Source organism: Neofelis nebulosa, chromosome 8 (assembly GCF_028018385.1).
Source record: "Neofelis nebulosa isolate mNeoNeb1 chromosome 8, mNeoNeb1.pri, whole genome shotgun sequence".
Classification (NCBI taxonomy): domain Eukaryota; kingdom Metazoa; phylum Chordata; class Mammalia; order Carnivora; family Felidae; genus Neofelis; species Neofelis nebulosa.
In genome coordinates this window covers 66,660,470-66,680,166 of record NC_080789.1, presented here as the reverse complement: position 1 = coordinate 66,680,166, position 19,697 = coordinate 66,660,470, and the positions used below count along the sequence as shown (strand labels likewise).

Genomic DNA, 19,697 nt, shown 5'->3' with positions numbered 1-19,697 from the left:
GCAGCTTCAGCTTGGCAGGGAAAAAACCAGAGGAAACCCTCTAGCCACAGAGGAAAGGCTGCCTCCTATACCTGGCTCTGCCACTTCTGACCCAACCCAGGGCCCAGAACATCTTCAGAGAGCTGGGAATTTTACAAAGAGTTTGATTTTATTGATATTTAAATATATTAAATATTTCACTGAAATACATGGTATACCACCCTCCCCCACCCCCACAGTGGTTACATTATAAAACCAAAGTCCATGGGCCTCCCATCCACTGACTCCCCCACCAACTGGTGAGAAAGGGGGCAATGGTAGCCCAGGAAAAGGGCATGGCTGGCACTGTGGTATGGGGTGTCAGGGTGTTGGACAGTCCCTCCCACTTGACAAGAAGCAAAGACAAATCACCCAAGACTGAGGTCTTCCCACTCTGGTCTCCTTATACCCCTATCCCCACCCCAGGGCTCCAAGCAGTCCCTTTCCCATCCAGGGATATGTCTGGGGAGAGAGAGTTGATCTTCTCTCTGGACCAACTAGTCTTTTCCCCTCCTCCTGCCATAGCTAATGAAGTGCCTGATGACCCACTTGACTGATGCATCAAGATCCCCCAAGGCAGGCAGTGCAAGCCAGAAACCAGGCCTCTGCAAGGAGCTCGAGTCAGAAAAGGCATGAGGAAGGGCAAGGGTGCCACCCACCCCTTTCATTCCCCAAACTTAGCAACTCTGGAACCCTCTTCTCTGTCTCTCTAATCATCTTTAACACAAAATGATCTTCAAGCAAAATTCAGGCTAATGCCTCTGCTTAAATAGGTACAGACAGACAGAGAAACCAAGGCACCAACTAAGTTAGGTGGCAAGGAGGTTGCAGGGAAAGGAGTAAAAGGAAGGCAGAGATAGGAAGGGAACCTAGAGTCCAACCTCCTGACCCTCCTTCCAGCCCTTGAAGGCTTCATGGAGTCTGGGGAGCCAGGAACATGCTAGACTGAGACTGAAGGCTGGGGAAAGCCAAGTTTCAGGTTCCCTTGCCCCATCCCCTAGTACCAGTATCTGGGTCCTCAGAGGGATCCCATGCTACCCCAGTCCCAAAGTATACCACCATCTGGGGAACCCAGGAAAGTCCTGAGGCTCTGCCCGCCAAACCCAGACAGTTCAAGTGCATGAGCACTGAGGCTCAAGCAGGCGCTTGGGTCCCTGCCCCAGGCAGGGAGACAGTCATGCTGCACACACGGCCCCCAAATGGCACTTAGGGATTTGGCACAAAAAGGACTCCTCTCCCCAGGGCCACCTTCCTCTTGCTGCCACACCCATGCTACTCCTGTACAACCTAGGCGTCTCCATCCCTTGAAATCAGAAACCCTGCCTTATTCCCCGAAGACAGAGGCCCACAGGAGAGAGGCAACCCAGGGTGGAGAGCTGAGGAGAACCATAAGGACACACACAGACCTGGAAACAGATACACACACAAAAAGGCTGACAGGCACACACATTACACAGACATACAGGCCCTCCCCAGTGCCAAGACTTGGGAGGACAGGTTTGAGATCAGGGTCACCCTCCTCCATGCCCTGACCCTTTTCTATTTGGCAACAGAAGGGGTAGAGATGCTCTGTGCCCCCTTGCCAGCAGACAGCAAGAGAGCATGGGGGCAGAGTGACCTGATCCTGACCCCAATGGGGCCCTCAAATCAAGAGTCTGGTACCACCCCACTCCCTGGCCAGCCTGCTCTCTTGGGCATCTACAGGTGAACTTCCAGCTCCTGACCTTTTGACATCCCCACATACGTGCTTGCTTTCTGGCTGGGTGTTTTCACAGTACCAAAGGAGGCTAGATGCCCCTTTTCCTGGAGCTGTGCAGGAACTAGGGCTAAATCTGAGCTGTCAGAAGTCCCTTTGTTCCCCTTTGGGGACAGATCATGGGACTGGGATTTGGCAAATGGAAACATTCCCCTGAAATATGGACAGAGCAGGGTCCCCAGAGCATCTCCCTCGTCTGCCCTGTGCCTAGGAGGAAGACCCGACTGGGGTGGGGTATCCAAGGCCAGTGCTGGGGATGCAGGCATAGCAGAGGCAAGCATGGAATAGGCACTCCTCATGCCTGCCCCAGTCTTTGTACAAAATATTCCCAGGAAAAAGAGGGAAAGGAAGGGCCCAGCCCTGAGTCTGTTACCCAGACAGACAGGGAAAGGGTAGGCATGGCAAGCTGCCATTTTAATCCCTGCTGCCTCTGCTGCTGCCCTGCCCCCTCCCCTGCTCCCAAAAGCTGGAAGAGAGGAGAGGGAACAGCCCTATCCCAATTAGAAAAGTAAAAGTCACTTGCATAATCCTCTTGGTATCCCCCTGTTCACCAGCCTGAGGGCAGACGAGCATGGTCCAAGCACAGCCCGCTGGGAGGTTCCCTTTTGTGGTCAGCAGGGTCTGGAGGCTCGGTGCCCCCTGCCACAGCTCCACCCAGCGAGCACAGAGTCCACTCAAATGCCCACCTTGGTCCTGTCAGCTGAATGTGTAGTTGGGTCCTGCTAACTGGGGGGGCCCCCATTGAGGAAGTAGGTGGTCATCTCCCCCTTGCCCTTCACCTTGACCACCCCTCGACACTCCAGCTGGTAGCCCTTGGCAGCTAGAACCTGGTACAAGTCCGTGGTCACCTGGGGGATGGGAGGGGAACCCACTTAGCCTGGGATCCTTCCTGCTGCATTTGCAGGGGTCCAGGGGTTTCTAGTCATGCTAGCCCCCCATCCCACACACCCCCAACCACAGAACACTGCCACCCTACCCCTGTCCTAGCTGACCTGCAGAAGCCCTCCGGACCCATACCCTTCCCAGCCTCTGCTCACATCCCCCTCACCTGGATTCGGTCAGGGACCCCCGTGCTGTCCATACGGCTAGAGACATTCACTGTGTTCCCCCAGATGTCATACTGTGGTTTCCGAGCCCCAATGACGCCTGCCACGACTGGGCCCATGTTCAGCCCTGCGATGGGGAGAGCAGCAAGAAACAGACTAGTGGATGTTCCAGAGTCAGCCCAGGGAGTCATCCCCCCTCCTGGAACCTTTAGAAGGACCCAGAGAAGAAAAGTGGCAAAGGGACAAGTGTCCTGGTTGTAAAGAATGGAAGATCTGGGTATGTCAGCTGAGCAGCTCCCCTGAGTTAAAACAGCTATTGCTATAACAGTAGTTAATCAACTGAGTGCTCGCTCTGTGCCAACCACTCTGGTAAGCTTTATGCATTCTATTATTTCATCCCTTCAACAACCCTAAAAGGTAGGTATCATCCCATTTTATAGATAACCTTGTGAAACGTAGAGGAGTTGGGCGACTTGCTAAACAAGCCAGTAGGTGGAACAACCGGAATTTAAACCAGTTATGAGTCCAGAACCCAGTCTGTTAACCATTACTCCCGCCCATCAGCTCCTAGGACATCTGAGAGGAAGTACCTCTTATTGGACTGGCCATAGGTGAGGGTACAGGTACTAGAGCTTAAATAAACCTGGTTCTGAATCCTAGTTCAGCCACCTACTAGTTGTTTGACCTTGGCCAAGTTATTTAATCTGAGAGTCAGTCTCTATCTGTAAAAGGGGATAACAATGTGAGGATTACGATGTCTCAGTGCCTAGCACACAGTAGGCCCTCAATCAATGATCTCTGTTCTTAATATGAGACGAGCTAGGAGGTGAGAGAAAAGGACATCCCAAAGGATTCCTGATGGGAAATCTGTGATGCCATCCCCAGCCTGATTCCTTGGCCTCACCCAGAAACAGCCCTGGGAAAAAGCTGCCAGGCAAGCGGGCCATCTCACCAATCTTCATCTGGAAATTGTTGAAGGAGTGCTCGTTGATGTGCTTCATCTGTTCCATGAGCCGCATGGCATAGTCAGCCAGGGCAGTGATATGGGAGCGGCCCGCTTGATCATAGGTGCTGGCATTCAGCCCTGAGGCAGCCATGTAGGTGCTACCAATCGTCTTGATCTTCTCCAGCTGCCGGAACCGCTCCTCGCTGATGATCTGGACAGCACAGGGAGACCTGGCTGTCAAGGCAGAGAGGCCAAACCCACCCTGCCCAATGCTCACTCATGCCATGCCTTGGCCTCATCCCCCCCTTCCCTGTTTCAACAGCTCCCATCCTTTTAGTGAGTGAGTCCCGTCTTCCAGTTAGTGCAGGACTGAGGGAGAAACTTGGAAAATAGGCCTCCTTTACAAGGCAGCCATCAGAACCCCAGGCCAGGACTCAAGCATACAGCTTTAGGCCAACTTCCAAAGCTCGCTCACAGAATCCAGAACTATAGAAGGGATATTAGCCGTCAATTATTCTAACCCTCACTTTTTGGGAAACTGAGTGCCAGAGGGAAGTGACTTTCCTCCAGAACACTAATGACCCATTCCTGACCTGGATATTCAGGATACTTCCTCACATTTGCTTCCATTTTCTCTATTGAGGGGCCCATCTTGCTTACTTGGGCTCATGAGGTTCTGTCCAGTTTACTGCCTTCTTATTCAGTAACATCCACCCGGTACCTATCATGTCCTCTCCGCAGGTCGTCATGTCCTTTGCTCCCCAGCAGTGATGACCCTGCCCCACTGGGGCTGACCTCGCTGCCTCGGACACCAAGGGTCCTTGTCCTTGTTTCTGCCGTACCTACCCTTACTCCTACCCTAACATCTCTGGGTCCCATCAAACCTCCCTTCCTCCTCCCAATCCAGCCACGCCTCCTCCAATGCTGGCCCTCCTATCCAAAGTTCCCTCCACTGCCCTGGTCCGGCTAGTCTCCCTTAGGCGCTCTGCCAGCACCAACCAACCAGATAAGTACCTCATCAAAGTCAGCGATGATTTCGTTGAGCAGCCGCAGGCACTCGACGCCCTCATTGTTTGCCTCCAGCTCCACATAGAACTCAGAAAAGTTGGCAATGGAGGCAAACATGACGGCCACACACTCACACGACTGATAGTAGAGCTCATCGTTCCGGCGCTCCCGGGCCAGGAAGTGGGCAGCCACGTCCTTGGGCAGAATGTTATGGAGCAGCCTTCGGTTGTATGCCTGCAGCTCCTCCATCTCCTCCTTCTCCCCTGTTGCCTGTGGACACCACACCCATCACCCACTGCCCAACATTCACAAGAGATAGGTGCAGTGGCCAATGCCTGGAGACAGGCATCAGAGGGAATCACGGGGAAGAAGAAAGGCATGGACAGATGAGGCCTGAAGAACAGGCAAAGGGGTGATAGGGGCAGGGACAGAATGAGGCAGGGATAGGGGATGGGCACACAGAAGGCTTGGGGCCAGGGTGGGCCTGAGCCTTGGCCAGCTAACAAGATGCATTTCTGGCTTGACCCAGATTCTGTCCCCAGGATCCTCCCCCTGCCCCAGAGGCCCACTCAGTCACCTGCAGTTTCCAGAGGAAGTCCAAACGAGCAGTTGATTCCACCTGCTGGGCATGCAGATACAGCGCCAGAGCAAACACCAGCAGAATCACGGGGGTCATGTATTTGAGTGCCACCCTCCCTGCAGCTGGGCTGAGGGTAAGCAGAGTCAAGCTCAGTGTCTGCAAGAGACACGTGGCAGTCCTGCCCTTCCCTGCCCCAGAGCCCTCACTTACCAGTCCAGCCCATCGAAAGTCTCATTGGAAGAAGCCCTGGCAGGAAGATACAAGAGACAAAGTCATCAGTTCTTGGGTTGCTGGGTGGGGGCAGGGAAGGGGAGACAGAAACTGCATTTACTGAGCACATAGCACAAAATAAGGCACAGGGCCAGGGCTTGTGCTTATATTAACTCATTAAGAGCAGAGGTTATGAGAAGGTTCCACTCCTAGCTCCTCCACTTACCAGTTCTGTGACCTGGAACAAGATGTTTAACTCTAGGCCTGTTTCCTCATCAGTAAAAGAGGGACAAGATCTAAATAGTGCACACAAAAGGCCTAGCGTGGCACCTGGCTTGGAGTAGGGCTTCAACAAATATCACTATAATCTCTACAGCTATCTACAATCTAGGTGCCACTGCTATTTTACAGATGAGGAAACTGAAGCTCAGAGAAGTTAACTTACCTGTCTAAGGTCACATAGCTAACAAGAGGCAGAGTGGGGTTCAAACCCAGTGGACTCCAGAGGCTTTTCCTACTACACAGAGCTATGGGATGGGGTTTGCAGAGGAAAAGCCAGTGTGGTGTCCCAGGCAAAGCCCTTAATCAGGAGTCGAAAGTTTTTGTTCCTAGCCAGGGCTCTGCCACCAAGCAGCTGTGTGGCCTAAGAGAATGGGTATGAAAGTACCATGCAAATGAGAGAAGGAATTCTTTAAATGTCTAGCCTAAAGACACAGGGACTTCCCAAGACTGGGGTTTCCTTGGGGTGATGGTCAGGGGTCATATGCTGGGAGCTCCTCTACTGCCTCTTTTCCCCCTAAAGGTGAAGAGTGTGAGTGGTGACATTGTGAGGGCACAAGAGGCCTGGGGACCAGAAAAATCACAGTGACCCAGAAGGGTCAGGAAGCTCGCAGGGGATTAAAGGGATTGAGGATAAACTCACAAGCCATGGACACCAAGCAGCAGGTCATAGTTGTCAAAGATGGTGGCTGGGGGGCCCAGCAGAAGCAGCACCAAATAGATGAGCCCGAGGACAAAGATCATTGCCAACTTCCCGATGCTACTGATGTGCAGGAAGACAGAGCTGGCCAAGAGACTCAGCAGCATGTTCCCAACGAAGTACTGGGGAGCAATGGCAGAGGTGGTGTTGGACGAAGACAGAAGTCATGCCCTCCCCCACCCATTCAGGAAGAGCACCGCACTTCCCTGCCTGACCTAAGCTCCCCTCCACAACCTCAAACCCAAACCTCCTTCACCTTCCACAGCCAGCCCCACACCACTCCAGGACCCCTAGATGTTCCTCCAGTAGGAACTCTGGTGAGATCCTGGGTCCCCATTGCCCATCAGCAGGTCTGGCACAGAGGAGTCAATAACTAGTACTGATCAGGAACCCCCCACCCCATCCCGCCTGAACACGGCTTGGACACCTCAGGGAAGCTGCAAGTGGGTGCGGTGCCCTCACACAGGGGAGCATCCAGGCCCAGAGAGTAATTGAGCTGCTGCAAGTGGCAGGCAGTGATGTCAGCAGGTGTTACATTCAGCATCCGGGCTGCACAAGTCCGTATGGGGGTGTGGTTACAGGTGAACTGCAAAAGTTGAGGGAGGCATATCAGGGTACGCATGGAGGAGAGGGGCTCAAGGGCCATGCCTCAGTGCCTTATACCCTGAAGGTCAAAGTTCTCACTAAAGGATGACAGGAGATGGGGAGAGCAAGGAGAATAGGGGACTAGAGTTAACCCCACCCCCTCCTTTGGGATAACAACCTCTTGGAGGGCAGGAAATGGGTCTTATTCCTTTCTGTAGCCCCAAAGCCCAGAGCAGTGCTTGGCATAGAGGAGGGGTAGAAGAATCCCCACTTGACCTTTACCATGTTGGCGATGGCAGAGGTGAACACAAGCAAGACTGAAAAGATGCCAACCGCAGTGCTGTGTGCCCGAGAACGGACAATGCTGCGGGAAAGGCGTTGCAGGGCCTTGGGGAAGAGCTGCAGACAGGCAAGAGACCGAGAGTTAGAGACTGTGTCAGCCAAGGGGTAAGGCCAACCAGGGATGGGGCCCAGTAAGGGAGGCCTGGCCTTCTCTTCCCTCTCCCTGCATGATTCCTCACCGCCCCGGCCCAGCTTGCCCTCCCCAACCAGCCCTGGAAGAACCCCCAACATACAGAGCCACAGGAGTACACGGCACAGGTCAGCACAGTGATCAGCAACAGCAGGAAGATACTGGCATAGATCCCAAGCAGCAGAGTTGAACTAGGGCAGAAGAGGGCCAGGGAAAATGTTACTCTGGAAGTTCTGGGTATCCTTGTCCCACTCCCCAGATTGGCAGGGTGCAGGCTCCCAAGACTGTGAGCTTGCATGGGTGTTTAAGAAGGTTCTGGGAAGTGGTGGAGGGAAGAGAAACAGAGCAAGGAAGGGCGGGGCTCTCACTGTGGGAAGACGAGGAGTTGGATAAAGCAGATGAAGCAGAAGACCAACAGCGCACAGGCTACGTAGGCTCCGAAGCGGGGGTCCACCTTCCGCGAGTACTGAGGGAGAAGAGGCTGAGCTGGGGGCTGGGCTCTGCCCTGGGGGAGGCAGGCCACTGCCAGGGGCCTCAAGTAGGGGGAAGCAGTGGCTCAATTAATAGGAATCCCCACTGTGCCCTGTGGTCACCCCCCAATCCTCAAAAAACCTGCTGATCCCTCAGTTGTGCTCAGCCTCCCCCCCTGAACCTCCCCTCCTACCCCGGCCCTCATCCCCCTTTGCCCTTAGCCTTTGGGGGCAAACCTTCTTTTCAAGATCCTCTCTCTGGAAGGTGAGCAGGAAGCGGCGCACATGGTCCTTCCGTAGTTGATCAATGCTGCGGGCATCGATGGCACGGCCCAGGAACTCATCTACCTCATCCTCAGGGTTCAGGGCATCTTGGGCACCCCGGCTGAGGGCAGGGGACATGGCTTCACCAGGGGCATGAGCATTACCACGTGAGAGGCAATGAGAAAGGAAGGGCATGGGCAGCACCCAAAGAATGGAGTAGCTGTGTGGCACCTACTCCCACACGACACACCTACAGTCAAGGAAAGAGGGGGATCTCGGCTCCCCCACAGCCCTGTCCCAGGGTGTAAGTGCCTTCTCCCTCCCCTTCCTCCCTCCTCAATAACCTGACTTACTTGTCTTTGCTGGAATCATCAATGCCCTGGAGAAAGGGACAAAGTGTGCAATGGGGTGAAGGGCAGACCATCTTCGCCTCCACAATCCCTTCCCCATTCCCAACACTGTGCTGAGTGTTCCCCCCATGTACTTTGGAGGGGCTTAGGACCCCGTTATGAAGTCACCCCTCCTGCCCCCAGTACCAGAAGTCATACACAGAGATGTATGAGCCAGAACAAGGAAGGCCAAAGAGGGAAGAGGGGCACAGCGTGTTAGGAAGGTGAGGCCTCAGGTCCTAGTGCTGTGGACCCCTCACCATCTGGCGGAAAGCCTTGGAGTCCTTGGTCCGGGAAAAGGCGCGCTCAGGCACCCAGCGTGGCATCAGTCCTTCCATGGAGTTGGCCCGTGTACGCTGCAGCTTGGCCAGCATGGCCTTCTCCTCTTTCTGTGCAGGAAGCACGGGCACAGGATCAAAAGAGGGTCCCAGACAAGATGTCTGTTTGCTCCCTGCATTTGCCCTTCTCCCTGCCTGCCCCCACCCCCACCCCCACCCTGGACTGACCCGTTTCTGGCTGGCTCCCAGGATGAGGAAGGTCTCAATATGCTGCTCCTTGAGGTATGCATTACGCTCACCACCACGGCCTGGCTCCACCTCATAATCCCCATTCAGGTACTGCAGTGTGGCCCGAGTGATATGGATGCGGCTGTGAGGGAACAGGAGGGTGAGACCTGGGCTAGCCCACCTCACTCCCATCCCTGGCCACCCGGACCCGACACTCACCCGGCCCGGCCCCCCGCCTCCATGTGGTTGGCCAGAGTCACGTCATTGGACCACACATCGAATTGCCATTTCCGCAGACCAAGGACGCCACAGTGCACACGCCCGCTGTGGATGCCCACGCGCATGTTCACGTTCACACCTGTCACCTCACGCACCAGCCTGGGAGGAGGCGGCTCCGGCTCAGCTTCTGGCACAGACATCCCCACCCCCAGCCCAGAACTCAGGCTCTTCACTCCCCTCAGAGCCAAGCAGGCAGGGACAGACCCAGATGCCAGACATGAGAACACAGCCTTGGCTGGACATGGGCAAAAGGCTGCGTGGGTCTCAAGGACAAAGGTTTGAGAACTGTGTTCACCAGCATCCTGTGGAATTGAGCTACAAAGGGAGGAGTCACTGCTCTCCCCTTAGGCTTGCTCAGCTAGCATTCTCACCAGCCCAAATCCCCTCACCATGGCTCCCCTACCCTGCCTGGCTGGCTGGAGTCTAAAGTGCACAAGCTGAAGAAAGATCCATTCCCCTCCCAGGCGATGGATCTCCAAGACAGAGAAACAGCCAAAACTGAGAAAAAAACCCCAAGGACACATCAAAGGGTAAGAGCTGGTGGGGGCACCCTCAGTTCCAGGGAGCCTGGGAGGGACACTGCTTACGAGATGGCCTCGATCATGTCCACCCCCATCTCCACACAGCAGTGGGCATGGTCTGCTCGGGCTTCCGGCAGCCCCGACACACAGTAGTAACAGTCCCCTAAGATCTTGATCCTCAGGCAATGATTTTCCTAAAGGGGAGAGAGTTAGAGACAGTCACTCCCACTCTCTTGCCCACCCAGCACCCTCACTGAGTCACCATCTAGCCCACTGCCCCAGGCCGCTCCAATGAGGCTATGTTCTCACCACATGCAGCCCTGCCCCCCCAGCCCCAGCACCCTCACCGCAGCCAGTTTGTCAAACCGGGCAAAGAGCTCATTCAGGGTCATGACCAGCTCCTGCGCAGTGCACTGGGATGCCAGGCTGGTGAAGCCTTCAATGTCTGCAAACAGGATGCTGTGGACAATGGGAGAAGATGGAAGGGCCACGTGGCCCTCAAAGACTCCCAGGTCCCCCATCCCTCCTGGAATCCTCCCACCCCCAACCCTACCTGACATTGTCATGCTTCTGGATGTAGATCTTGTGGAACATCATGTCTTCTTTCTTTGTGTTGATATCTTCTTTCATCTCCATGGCAACGTGCTGGGGCAATACTGATAGCAGCAGCCGTTCCTAGACCAGTAGTTTCAACAGGGCACCACTATCTTCTTAGCCTCACACTGTAATTCCTCCTGGTGCCTCCACAACCCCAGAGGCCTCCCAGACCCCCCTGGAGACCTGAGTTTCCCTTCTGGACCTCCCCTATTACAGTCTACAGCAGATATACCTCCCAGCCCTCTCTGACCACGCCCACGCAACCCCTCACTCATGCTCCCATCTACGCCCTCCCACCTTCAGACAGGACAGGAACCCCAGCGTCACAGGGCCTGTGCTGTGCATAATCAGGGGGAACCATTCAGACTTATTCCATGGAGTGGTACAAGGCAGCAGATCCAGCATACAGGTTATCTGGGGGTGAGGTGAGGGAAGGCCTTGGACAGGGAGAACAGCCCCACCTGCTGCCGATTCTCATGCTGCAGGTGCAGCCGGGCCTGGATGTAACCACGGGTCTCCTGAAAGGCCTGGCGCTGAGACACCTCAGCTGGATAGTGTGTGCAGATGCCAATGACGTTGGTGCAGAGGAACAGCAGCATGTTGGCACCAAGCTGCAAGAGGGTGGCAGAGGCAGAATGGTGACCACCCCCCACCTACGCACAGGTGCAACTTGCTATCCTCTCTGTGGATGCATTGCCTCGGGAAGGAAGCCCGGATCCTGTGCCCTGTCTGTCCCCAAGCTCTCCCCACCCCTGTAATACACTTCCTTCTTCTCCCACAGGACTCTGGACCCCTGCCTGGATCACTCCACAGCTAGAAATGAGAGCTTCTCACAACTCCTGGGAGCAGAAGCACCAACCAGGGCAAGGTGGGTCATGAGGCCGGGGCCTGGAACACTATGACTTCCTGCCCCACAATCAGCCCAAACAAAAGACAAATGCTGCTCCTTCTGCATGTGGTTCTCCTCACACGACAACACCCAGGAGACTCGAGCTCTATATCCTCCTGCGAATGCCCAGGACAAGTCATCTCATCTCTCTGGGCCTCTGTTTGCTCATCTAGAACCTGGAGCGGGACAATAAGATTTCTAAGGTTCCTCCCTGCTCCAACATAACTTGATAGAATAATAATTATTATTATAATCACTGGAACTAATTTGTTGGCTGTCTCCAATATGGCTGGCTTCTATAGCTGCCTCCTATACAGTAACTAATGGATTTCCTACAACTCTAGGTAGTTGAGAAATGAGAAGTAAAACTATCTCATTTTAAAGGTGAGGTACTCAAGCACAGAGAGAAACTAAGTAATTTGCCCAAGATCACACAGCTAATAGTGGCTGGTGTGGGACGTGAATCCAGGACAGTCAGACTCCAAAGCCTCTGTCCAAACCCTACTGCTGGTACATTCCAGATTTCCAAGATTCCTACTCACTCCACTCACCCAAGCTCTTGAGGTCCAGCCCCATAGCCCAGGCTTGGGAGTCATCAATTCGACTATCATGAAAAACTCTTCCTAACTAGGAAGTGTTGCCACCATGCCCAGCACCCCCAATACTTGGCACAGCCAGCCCCCATGCCCTAGGACCCTGATCTCAGGATGATCACCTCTCAATCAGCATCAGTAGCACTGACTGGAGAGCATGTCTAAGAAAAGCTGGCCTCAGTGTTTCTGGAAATTCAGGGGTTAGCCTGGTACTTGTGGCTCCACCCGAGTTGGCTGGGGCAGGGCTCTGGTTTTGGGAGAAGGGAGATAAAGAGCACCAACTGGAAGAAAGGAATTCTGGGCTCTGCCCAGAACCAGAACCAGTCTTGCAAACTTGGGAAGGTCAGTTCATCTCTGGGACCTCAGCTTCAATTTTCTTAGGTAAAATGGAGGGGGAGATTCAGCAAACCCCCAGCTATTTCTAGCTCTGACCCTCTAGGACTGGCCTCCCAGCTTTCCTTCCCAGTCCAGCTCACAAGGGCCCCCCTCCCAGCAGCAGGGGTGAAGAGGGGGGCACATTATCTCCCTCAGGAGTTTCTAAGAATAGCCCCCGGTCGGGGAGAAGGGAAGGGGGGGTAAACCAGGCAACTTCCCTTCCTGGCCCCAGGAGCCCAAGAGGAAAAAGTGAGTCATGGTGGAGGGAAGGGGAAGGGGGACGAGAGACTGAAATAGATCTGTACACAGACCCCTATCCCACTGTGAGAAAAAATGGATGCCAGGGCACTAGAGGAGATTCCAGGCTGCGCCAGGGTCACTGGGTGAAACTGCTCAATGTGTCTGAATGAGTGGGTCAGAGGAGAACGAAGCCTCCTTCCCATGAGCATGGCTGGATCTGGAAAGGGGCTGCCCAAGGAGCCTAGAAAGGAGGCCACAGACCCACACCATCCAGACACCCATAGACCAACTGAACACAGGGAATCCTTCTTAGTTCAGAGAAGGGGTATGGGCAACCCTGGCTCTAAGGACTGGCACAGGGGCTCTAAGGACTTTCTCCCCTCGCCCCAAGAATGTGCATGCTGAGACCTACTGGGTAAGGCTGCAGCTGGGTGCCCCTGGGGAGGCAGGAGGCTGGCAGAGTCCTGGCCTCCATGGGGCTGCACCTCCCCAATCAAGCCTTGGGCCTGGCTCTGGGTACCATGCCAGCTGAAAGCAGGGAAGAGACACCCACCTACCCCTGGCCAGCCAGAGAGCTGGCTTCCTCCAAGCTCTTCCTTCCCCAGGAGGGTAGTCCAACTCCAAAGCCCAGCACAATAGCTACCTGGTGAGAAGTGGGGGGCCCGCAAGGACAGAAAGACCCTGGCCCTTTAAGAGGTCTGGCTGTCTTGTGGGTGCGTGCTCCACAAACAAATGGGCTATAAAGTTACTTTTAAAAAGGTACGTTCTGTTCCCGAGCACAAGCTGGGCGGAGAAGGGCATCATGCCAGAGCACCCAGCTTCTCACCCTGGGAGCCCCAGGCAACTTCCTCTTTGTGGGTGGGGCTAGGGTGGGCTACAGGCCACAAACCCTAGACAAGGCAGAGGCCAATTCCCTCAAAACTTGGGCAAGACAGACACCCTCAATATCAGGGTACCAGCACAGGGATCATGAGGTGTGTTGGTTAGGGGCCGTGTCTAGAGCAGCCCCTGAAGATCAGCTGGGCAAGATGTCCTGGTCTCTGCTCCCTGGTCAAGCGGATGACCTGAGATGGCCAACTCCACATGCTCCTGTCTCTCTGAAAGGGACTTCTGGGAGGGCCCTTCCCTGAGTACCATCCCCCTACAGCACTCCCACACCTCCCTGCCCCCAGGTGAGAACCCTGCCCTGTAGGGCTCTACTCCACTCTGGGAGAGGGTGGAGACCTAACAGCAACATCATGAGGTAGATACTATTTTTATCCCACGTTTACAGACTGGGAAGAAGGCTGGGAGAAGTAAGGTTAGTTGTCGTAAGAGCTCACAGAAAAGAACGCAGCCCATTGGACAACCAGGTCTGCCAGGAGCCAAGCCTTGATTTCTCACTCAAATACCATGCTGTCAAGCCCCACCCCACGCACCACTCAGAACCCAGATGCAATAGCTGGCATGGGCAGAGAACCTCGAGGCAGGGCTGCCAGACCCCTGGTGCTCAGTGGGAGGAGGGTAGGAGGAGATTAGACCCTGATGCCCTTCTTCCAACCCCACTCAAACCACTCCCAGCCCAGGAGAAAATGAATCCTACTTATCACCCTCCGCGTCCTTTTAGAGACTGCCTTGGTCCAGGAGAGAAGCAACTCCTCTCTTGCTAACTGCATCCAAACCCCGCTTGCTCCCTCCAGGTCACCACCTGGAGCTGCTTTTCAGGAATGGCACCAAGGCCTGCGTCTCATGTATCCACTTGGGGCCAGAGATGTCGCCAACACTGCTCTCTCAACCCCGCTCCTGCCCTGGGGCTAAACATCACATTCCCACTTCCAGCCCTACGTCAGGTCTATGGGCTACACGATTTCAGGTGCCTCAGGCCAAAGAGCTGTAAACCATGACCCTTGGTGAGAGTACAAGCTGGGTCCTGGGGCCCTCCCTCTCCTCAGCAGTGCCCTCTGCTCCAGATCCCAGATGGAGCCGACCCCTGAAACCTCGCCTCCCATCATCTGCCCTTCCTCTTGGACACAACCAGACATCCCTACACCCAGTCCCCACCCACCCTCGAGTACCAGACCCCTTCTCATTCCCGGCCTGGTGCCCCCAAGCACTACCCTGTGCCTGCTTCCTGACTACGCACCTGCTTCCAGAGGAAGGCATCACCATGGTTGAGCTGCCAGGCCAAGATCAGATGCAGGGTGGAGAGGCCCAGGCCACTGAAGACAGCCGCCCGCATGCGGATGGGTAGGAGCGTGTAGGTGATGTAGACAAAAAACACGGGGCACCAGAGGCCCACAGAGGGGCTGCGGGGGTTGGCTGCCAGGGCACCCCCAACCTGCACGGCTGCCAGGATGCCCAGCACCACATAGCTCACCACCCACATGGAGTCCTGGCGGAAGCTGTGCCGGTTACACACCACCATGAGCGCTACGAAGAGGGCGGCGGCACAGGCCAGTAGGGCCACATAGGCAGGCTGAGGGCGGGCAGGTGCAGCATGAAAGGCTAGCAGCACGGCCGTCAGCAGCACCAGCACGGCCATCAGCAGCGTCAGGCTGCTCTGGTTCATCTGAAAGAAGTACCGCTGGTACAGGCGCTCCAACTTGGCCGAGCGGAACTGCTTGGACTGGAACACCTGGGCCAGACGGCGCCAGCAAGACCGCCTACCCCGGGCTGCCACGTCAGGTGCCACCTCGGCTGCCCCGACCGCCGCCATCGCCTCAGTGTCCTCAAAGCTGAGGGCCACCGCCCGCAGCCCCGGCTCCTTGCCTGGGCCACCTCTCCGCATGAAAGTCTCATCCTGCCAGGGGCACCGAGGAGGAGCTGCAGGGGTGGGGCTGGGGGGCTGTGCATCCCGGAGGCAGCTCATATAGCGCGGTGTGCAGAAGCCGCTCGTCCGAGTCCCACGGCGTGGACGCTTCTGCCCATTGCGTTCACCCCAGGCTGTTTTCCGTTCATCCACCTTGGGGACCAGGAGGCCACTAAACCAGGACATGCTGCTGAGAGAAGGGAACGAGTTGGTATTAACACCACTGTCACGGCCTACCGCCACCAGTAGCTACATAAACCAAGTACTTCCACAGCCAAGCTAAACGCTTCCGACACACCACTCACATAAAAGTATGGAGGAGGACGACGGGATCCCCATTCAGCAGGTGAGGAAACCAAGACAGAAGCAGGCGGGTAACTCGCCCTACATCAAGCAGCCACGGAGGTGTGGGCACCAAGATTCTAACCCAGATCTGCCGGACTCCAAAGCAGTACACTTCAACATTCACCTCTTCCCTAAAAAGCACTGATTTCTTGGTGGTTACAAGCTCGAGTGCCTGTGTCAGTAAGCAAAGGAGGTCTGGGAGGAACTGAAAAGTCCACTCCCGAGCACCGGGGCAGGCACCACACCAGCACATAGCCGGCACGGGCATCCCAGTGGAGCCTGATCTTCTGACTTTCAACAGAAGCTGAAAAAAATGTACATTTTAACATGACATCTCCTGAGTTTTAAATGCTGGCAAGTAACTCACATTTTTCAACACTGCAAGCCAAATAAATCACGTCTATGGAATGAATTCAGCCTGTGAGCTGCCAATCGGTGACCTCTATACAAAAGGGAATCTCTTTCTACATTGTTCCTCATCGTACTCACACCATGCACACTTCACCAAGCCAAATTCAACTTCTCCCTCGGGTCACAGCTTAGATGGAACTTCCTCAGGGAAGATGTCCCAGCTCCCCCACCCACACTAAATTTGGCCCCCTGTTTACCCTCTGTACATTTCCTCCATAGTACTTATCACAATTAAATTGCCCCTTGTTCATGTGTCCCCACCCCTCTCACTATAAACTTTTGTGAGGGTAGGGATTGTCCTGTTTTGCTCAGCACCTTAGCCCCAGCACCGAGTACTGAGCCTGGCTCATGGTAAGGACTCGAGAAATGTATGTTGAAAAGACAGAGAGAAAGCTCAAGGGCACTGGCATAGAGCAGCTACTGTGTAATAATAATAAAGAGTGATAATCCTATGATTCTTCATCTTTCTCACCGCACTCCAGTTCTATTAGCCTCCTTGCTGGTCCCCAACACACCATGCACGGGGCAGCCTGGGACTGCGGTGCCCGCTGCCTGGACTAAGAGCTCCCCCAGGTCACAGCTCAAGTGTTCCCTTATCAGTGAGTCTTTCCCTGACCGTTCTATTAAAATAGCAACCCCCTTTCCTGGAGCTCCCTATCTTTCTTCCCAGCTTCATGCTTTATTTTTCTCCACAGCTCTTATCAGCAACTGCCATTCTATATATTTTCCTTATTTGTTCATTGTCTCTCCTCACTGGAATGTCAGCCTCATGAAGGCAGGGATTTGGGCCCATTTCGCTCCCTGATGTATCTGCAAACACCTAATAGGGTCTAAATAAATGTTCCTAGAGTGGATGGGTAGATAATATTTTCTCTGTGCTTTAAACTCTTCGAGGTCCCTTTCACATACCTAATTCCATCTGATCTTCACCAAAGCCCTGTGAAACTGCTCCTGTGGCCACCTTGCACACAGATTTGACGGGGGGGGGGGGGGGGGGAAGGAAGGAAGGAAGGAAGGAAGGAAGGAAGGAAGGAAGGAAGGAAGGAAGGAAGGAAGGAAGAGAGAGAGAGAGAGAGAGAGAGAGAAGAAAGAAAGAAAGAAAGAAAGAAAGAAAGAAAGAAAGAAAGAAAGAAAGAAAGAAAGAAAGAAAGAAAACACGGTGCACAGCAGTTCTATACAGCTGGCCCAAGTTACAGAGATCCTAGGTCACCAAATCAGCCCCAGATCTCAGGTCTCCTGGAGGGTAGTGCCTTCACCTGGGGTGGGGAGGACTCCATGACAATACCCTCAATGTGTCTCCTAGCTGAGAGCAGCTCAAGAGAAAGTGTGGATGAGAGCATTCTCCTCCACAGATGCCTGTGTTTCTAACAGGGCCACACTCCTCCATGCCCACAGGGCACCCTGGGGCTCTTTGTATTTAAACCTTCAGAGCTAGCAGCCTTGACATTTGTCCTCACTGGGGGGGGGGGGGGGGGGGGGGGGGGGAGTAATGCCCACAGGATCAGCAGCTCAAGGCAGACAAGTGGCACTTCGAGCAGACACCCAGAGGCCCACTAAACATTAGGCAGACTGGGGACCTCTCTGCATGCTAGAGACCCACATCCCTGGATCACTCTCAGCCAACTTCTCTCAGCATCCCTTCTCCCGTATCCCACAGAGCACCGTGCCCTCCTAACATCACCAACAGCACCCTCTGGAGGGACAGATCAGAAATCCCAGACTTTGGGTCAGGTTGGCATTTGGAAAAAGTCACCAAAGGAAGCCTGGCTCTTCAAAATACTTCATTAGAAGCACGATTTTTGGAGCAAGACCAGGCTTCAAACCTTAGGGTAATTACATGCTGGCTGCACAGCCTTGAACAAGTTACTATCTCCCTGTATCAGTTTCTTCATCTGTAAAATGGGAAAAGTAATAGTCATGAAAAAAATCCAACAGTATCTTTCACATAACACACACCCGATAAATGAGTTGTTCTCCCCCACCCTATACCACTTTGAACCTAAAACTCTGCCAGCGTCCAAGAAATGGAAAGACAGAAGAGCCACAAGCAAGAACACACATCTCCCCAGCCAGCCAGACACCTGGTTCTATCAGTCCCCACGTCCTTGGCTGTCAGTCCCCAGAGCTGCTGGAGACAAAGCCCAGAGTGAGCAGGTTTCCCACCACCCCTACCATGACATTTTGCTTCAGCCTCCTCCTACTTGCCAGTCCCCTGCCCTGTATTAACCATTCCTCCCCCCGCTTGAAATGGCCCAGACCTCTGTTCCCAAGGGACCTGTTTCTGGCCATGTTCCCAGCCTCCTGGAAGCACATCCTAGCATCTGGCTCATACCCACAGAGGAAGGGGCAGACACTGTCCAGGAGAATGCATGACCATCCCCAGAACACTCTGACTCCCCAAGAGGTTAGCTTCCGAGTTATGTAACTGTCCAACTAACTGCAACCACCCCACCTGGCACTCCACCCCAAGCACCACTGCCCACCTTGGAGAACTCACGAGGCTCCTAGCACTCCTGGCACCCCAGACTAGCCCGGTATGACAAGGAACAAGGGAGGGCACTGCTCAAAGCCACAAAACTTCCCTACATGGTCCCCCAACCTTCGTTGTCCAGAAATAATCCGTCACTCTGAACCACAGACCACCTCCCTCTTCCCCTGCCTCCAACCTTTTCTGCCCCTGGGTCCTGGTCCCTTGCTCTCTCTCACAGATGTGCTGCTCCAGTCACCAGCTCCCACAGCCAGAGCCACATCCATTCAGCTTGGCAGTTGGAGGCCCAGTGCCTCCCAGACCTCAAGTCCCTCCCAACACTGATCCTCCGGCTTGAGACCCAGAGTCTGAAGCAGGCCAAGGCCCAGCCCCAAGGATAGCTCTGCCCACTGCTTTGCCCAAACCCTCTTCCTGGCCACCTCTGTCTGTCCCTGCCCCTGCCCTCCTTGGCAGAAGGAGGCTCCAGGGGATTTAAAGTGACTTCAGAAAGTTCATGGTAGAAGGCGCTGCCCAGGCAGGGCCCTTCAGTGCCAGCACCGCCCACCATGCTGGGAAGTGGGCCTCAATTCCAGGCCTTTCCAGATGTAGAGGAGCCTCCCCCAAGGCCTGTATCTGGAGGTCCAGGATTGCCTTGGCCTGGCTTCCCCAGCCTTCAGTCTCCCTGAAGACCGCAGAAGGCTCCTACTTCCACACCCAAGCACACAACCCCCACTAGGATTTTCCACCCACAGGGGTGTTCTAGTAAGGGGAGGGTATGGGGAAAGTCTCCATCTCGGGATTCCACCTCTAGGTTTTCGGTCAGACCACGTTCAGAATAAAGTCTGCTCCCCACCCTGACCCCCTGCAGCGGGCAGTGACACCACCCTTTTCATCGCCAAGCTCTGGGGTTAGGGGAGTTGGGGGGAACTCCTGCAAGCTGAGGGCATTCCCTCCTGCCGCCCA

General features: G+C 54.7%; 1 protein-coding gene across 9 annotated transcripts in view; it reads right to left on the bottom strand.

The window, feature by feature from the left end:
* ADCY6 (adenylate cyclase 6) overlaps nucleotides 1-19,697 on the bottom strand; it is a 41,323-nt gene that overhangs the window by 20,893 nt on the left and 733 nt on the right. The window contains exons 1-23 of one of the 9 annotated variants that reach the window (XM_058742943.1): nucleotides 16,740-17,228; nucleotides 15,817-16,160; nucleotides 14,846-15,701; nucleotides 11,088-11,237; nucleotides 10,583-10,704; nucleotides 10,377-10,488; nucleotides 10,096-10,223; nucleotides 9,449-9,607; nucleotides 9,230-9,371; nucleotides 8,984-9,112; nucleotides 8,688-8,713; nucleotides 8,308-8,455; nucleotides 7,969-8,066; nucleotides 7,704-7,791; nucleotides 7,411-7,527; nucleotides 6,971-7,129; nucleotides 6,487-6,665; nucleotides 5,565-5,600; nucleotides 5,352-5,481; nucleotides 4,781-5,044; nucleotides 3,773-3,977; nucleotides 2,823-2,947; nucleotides 128-2,622 (exon numbers count right to left, since the gene is read on the bottom strand). In XM_058742943.1, coding sequence (XP_058598926.1) covers nucleotides 2,497-2,622; nucleotides 2,823-2,947; nucleotides 3,773-3,977; nucleotides 4,781-5,044; nucleotides 5,352-5,481; nucleotides 5,565-5,600; nucleotides 6,487-6,665; nucleotides 6,971-7,129; nucleotides 7,411-7,527; nucleotides 7,704-7,791; nucleotides 7,969-8,066; nucleotides 8,308-8,455; nucleotides 8,688-8,713; nucleotides 8,984-9,112; nucleotides 9,230-9,371; nucleotides 9,449-9,607; nucleotides 10,096-10,223; nucleotides 10,377-10,488; nucleotides 10,583-10,704; nucleotides 11,088-11,237; nucleotides 14,846-15,701; nucleotides 15,817-16,124 — 3,807 coding nt within the window. In that variant the 5' untranslated portion in view covers nucleotides 16,125-16,160; nucleotides 16,740-17,228 and the 3' untranslated portion in view covers nucleotides 128-2,496. The other 8 variants (XM_058742951.1, XM_058742950.1, XM_058742944.1 and 5 more) reach the window with 8 other exon arrangements.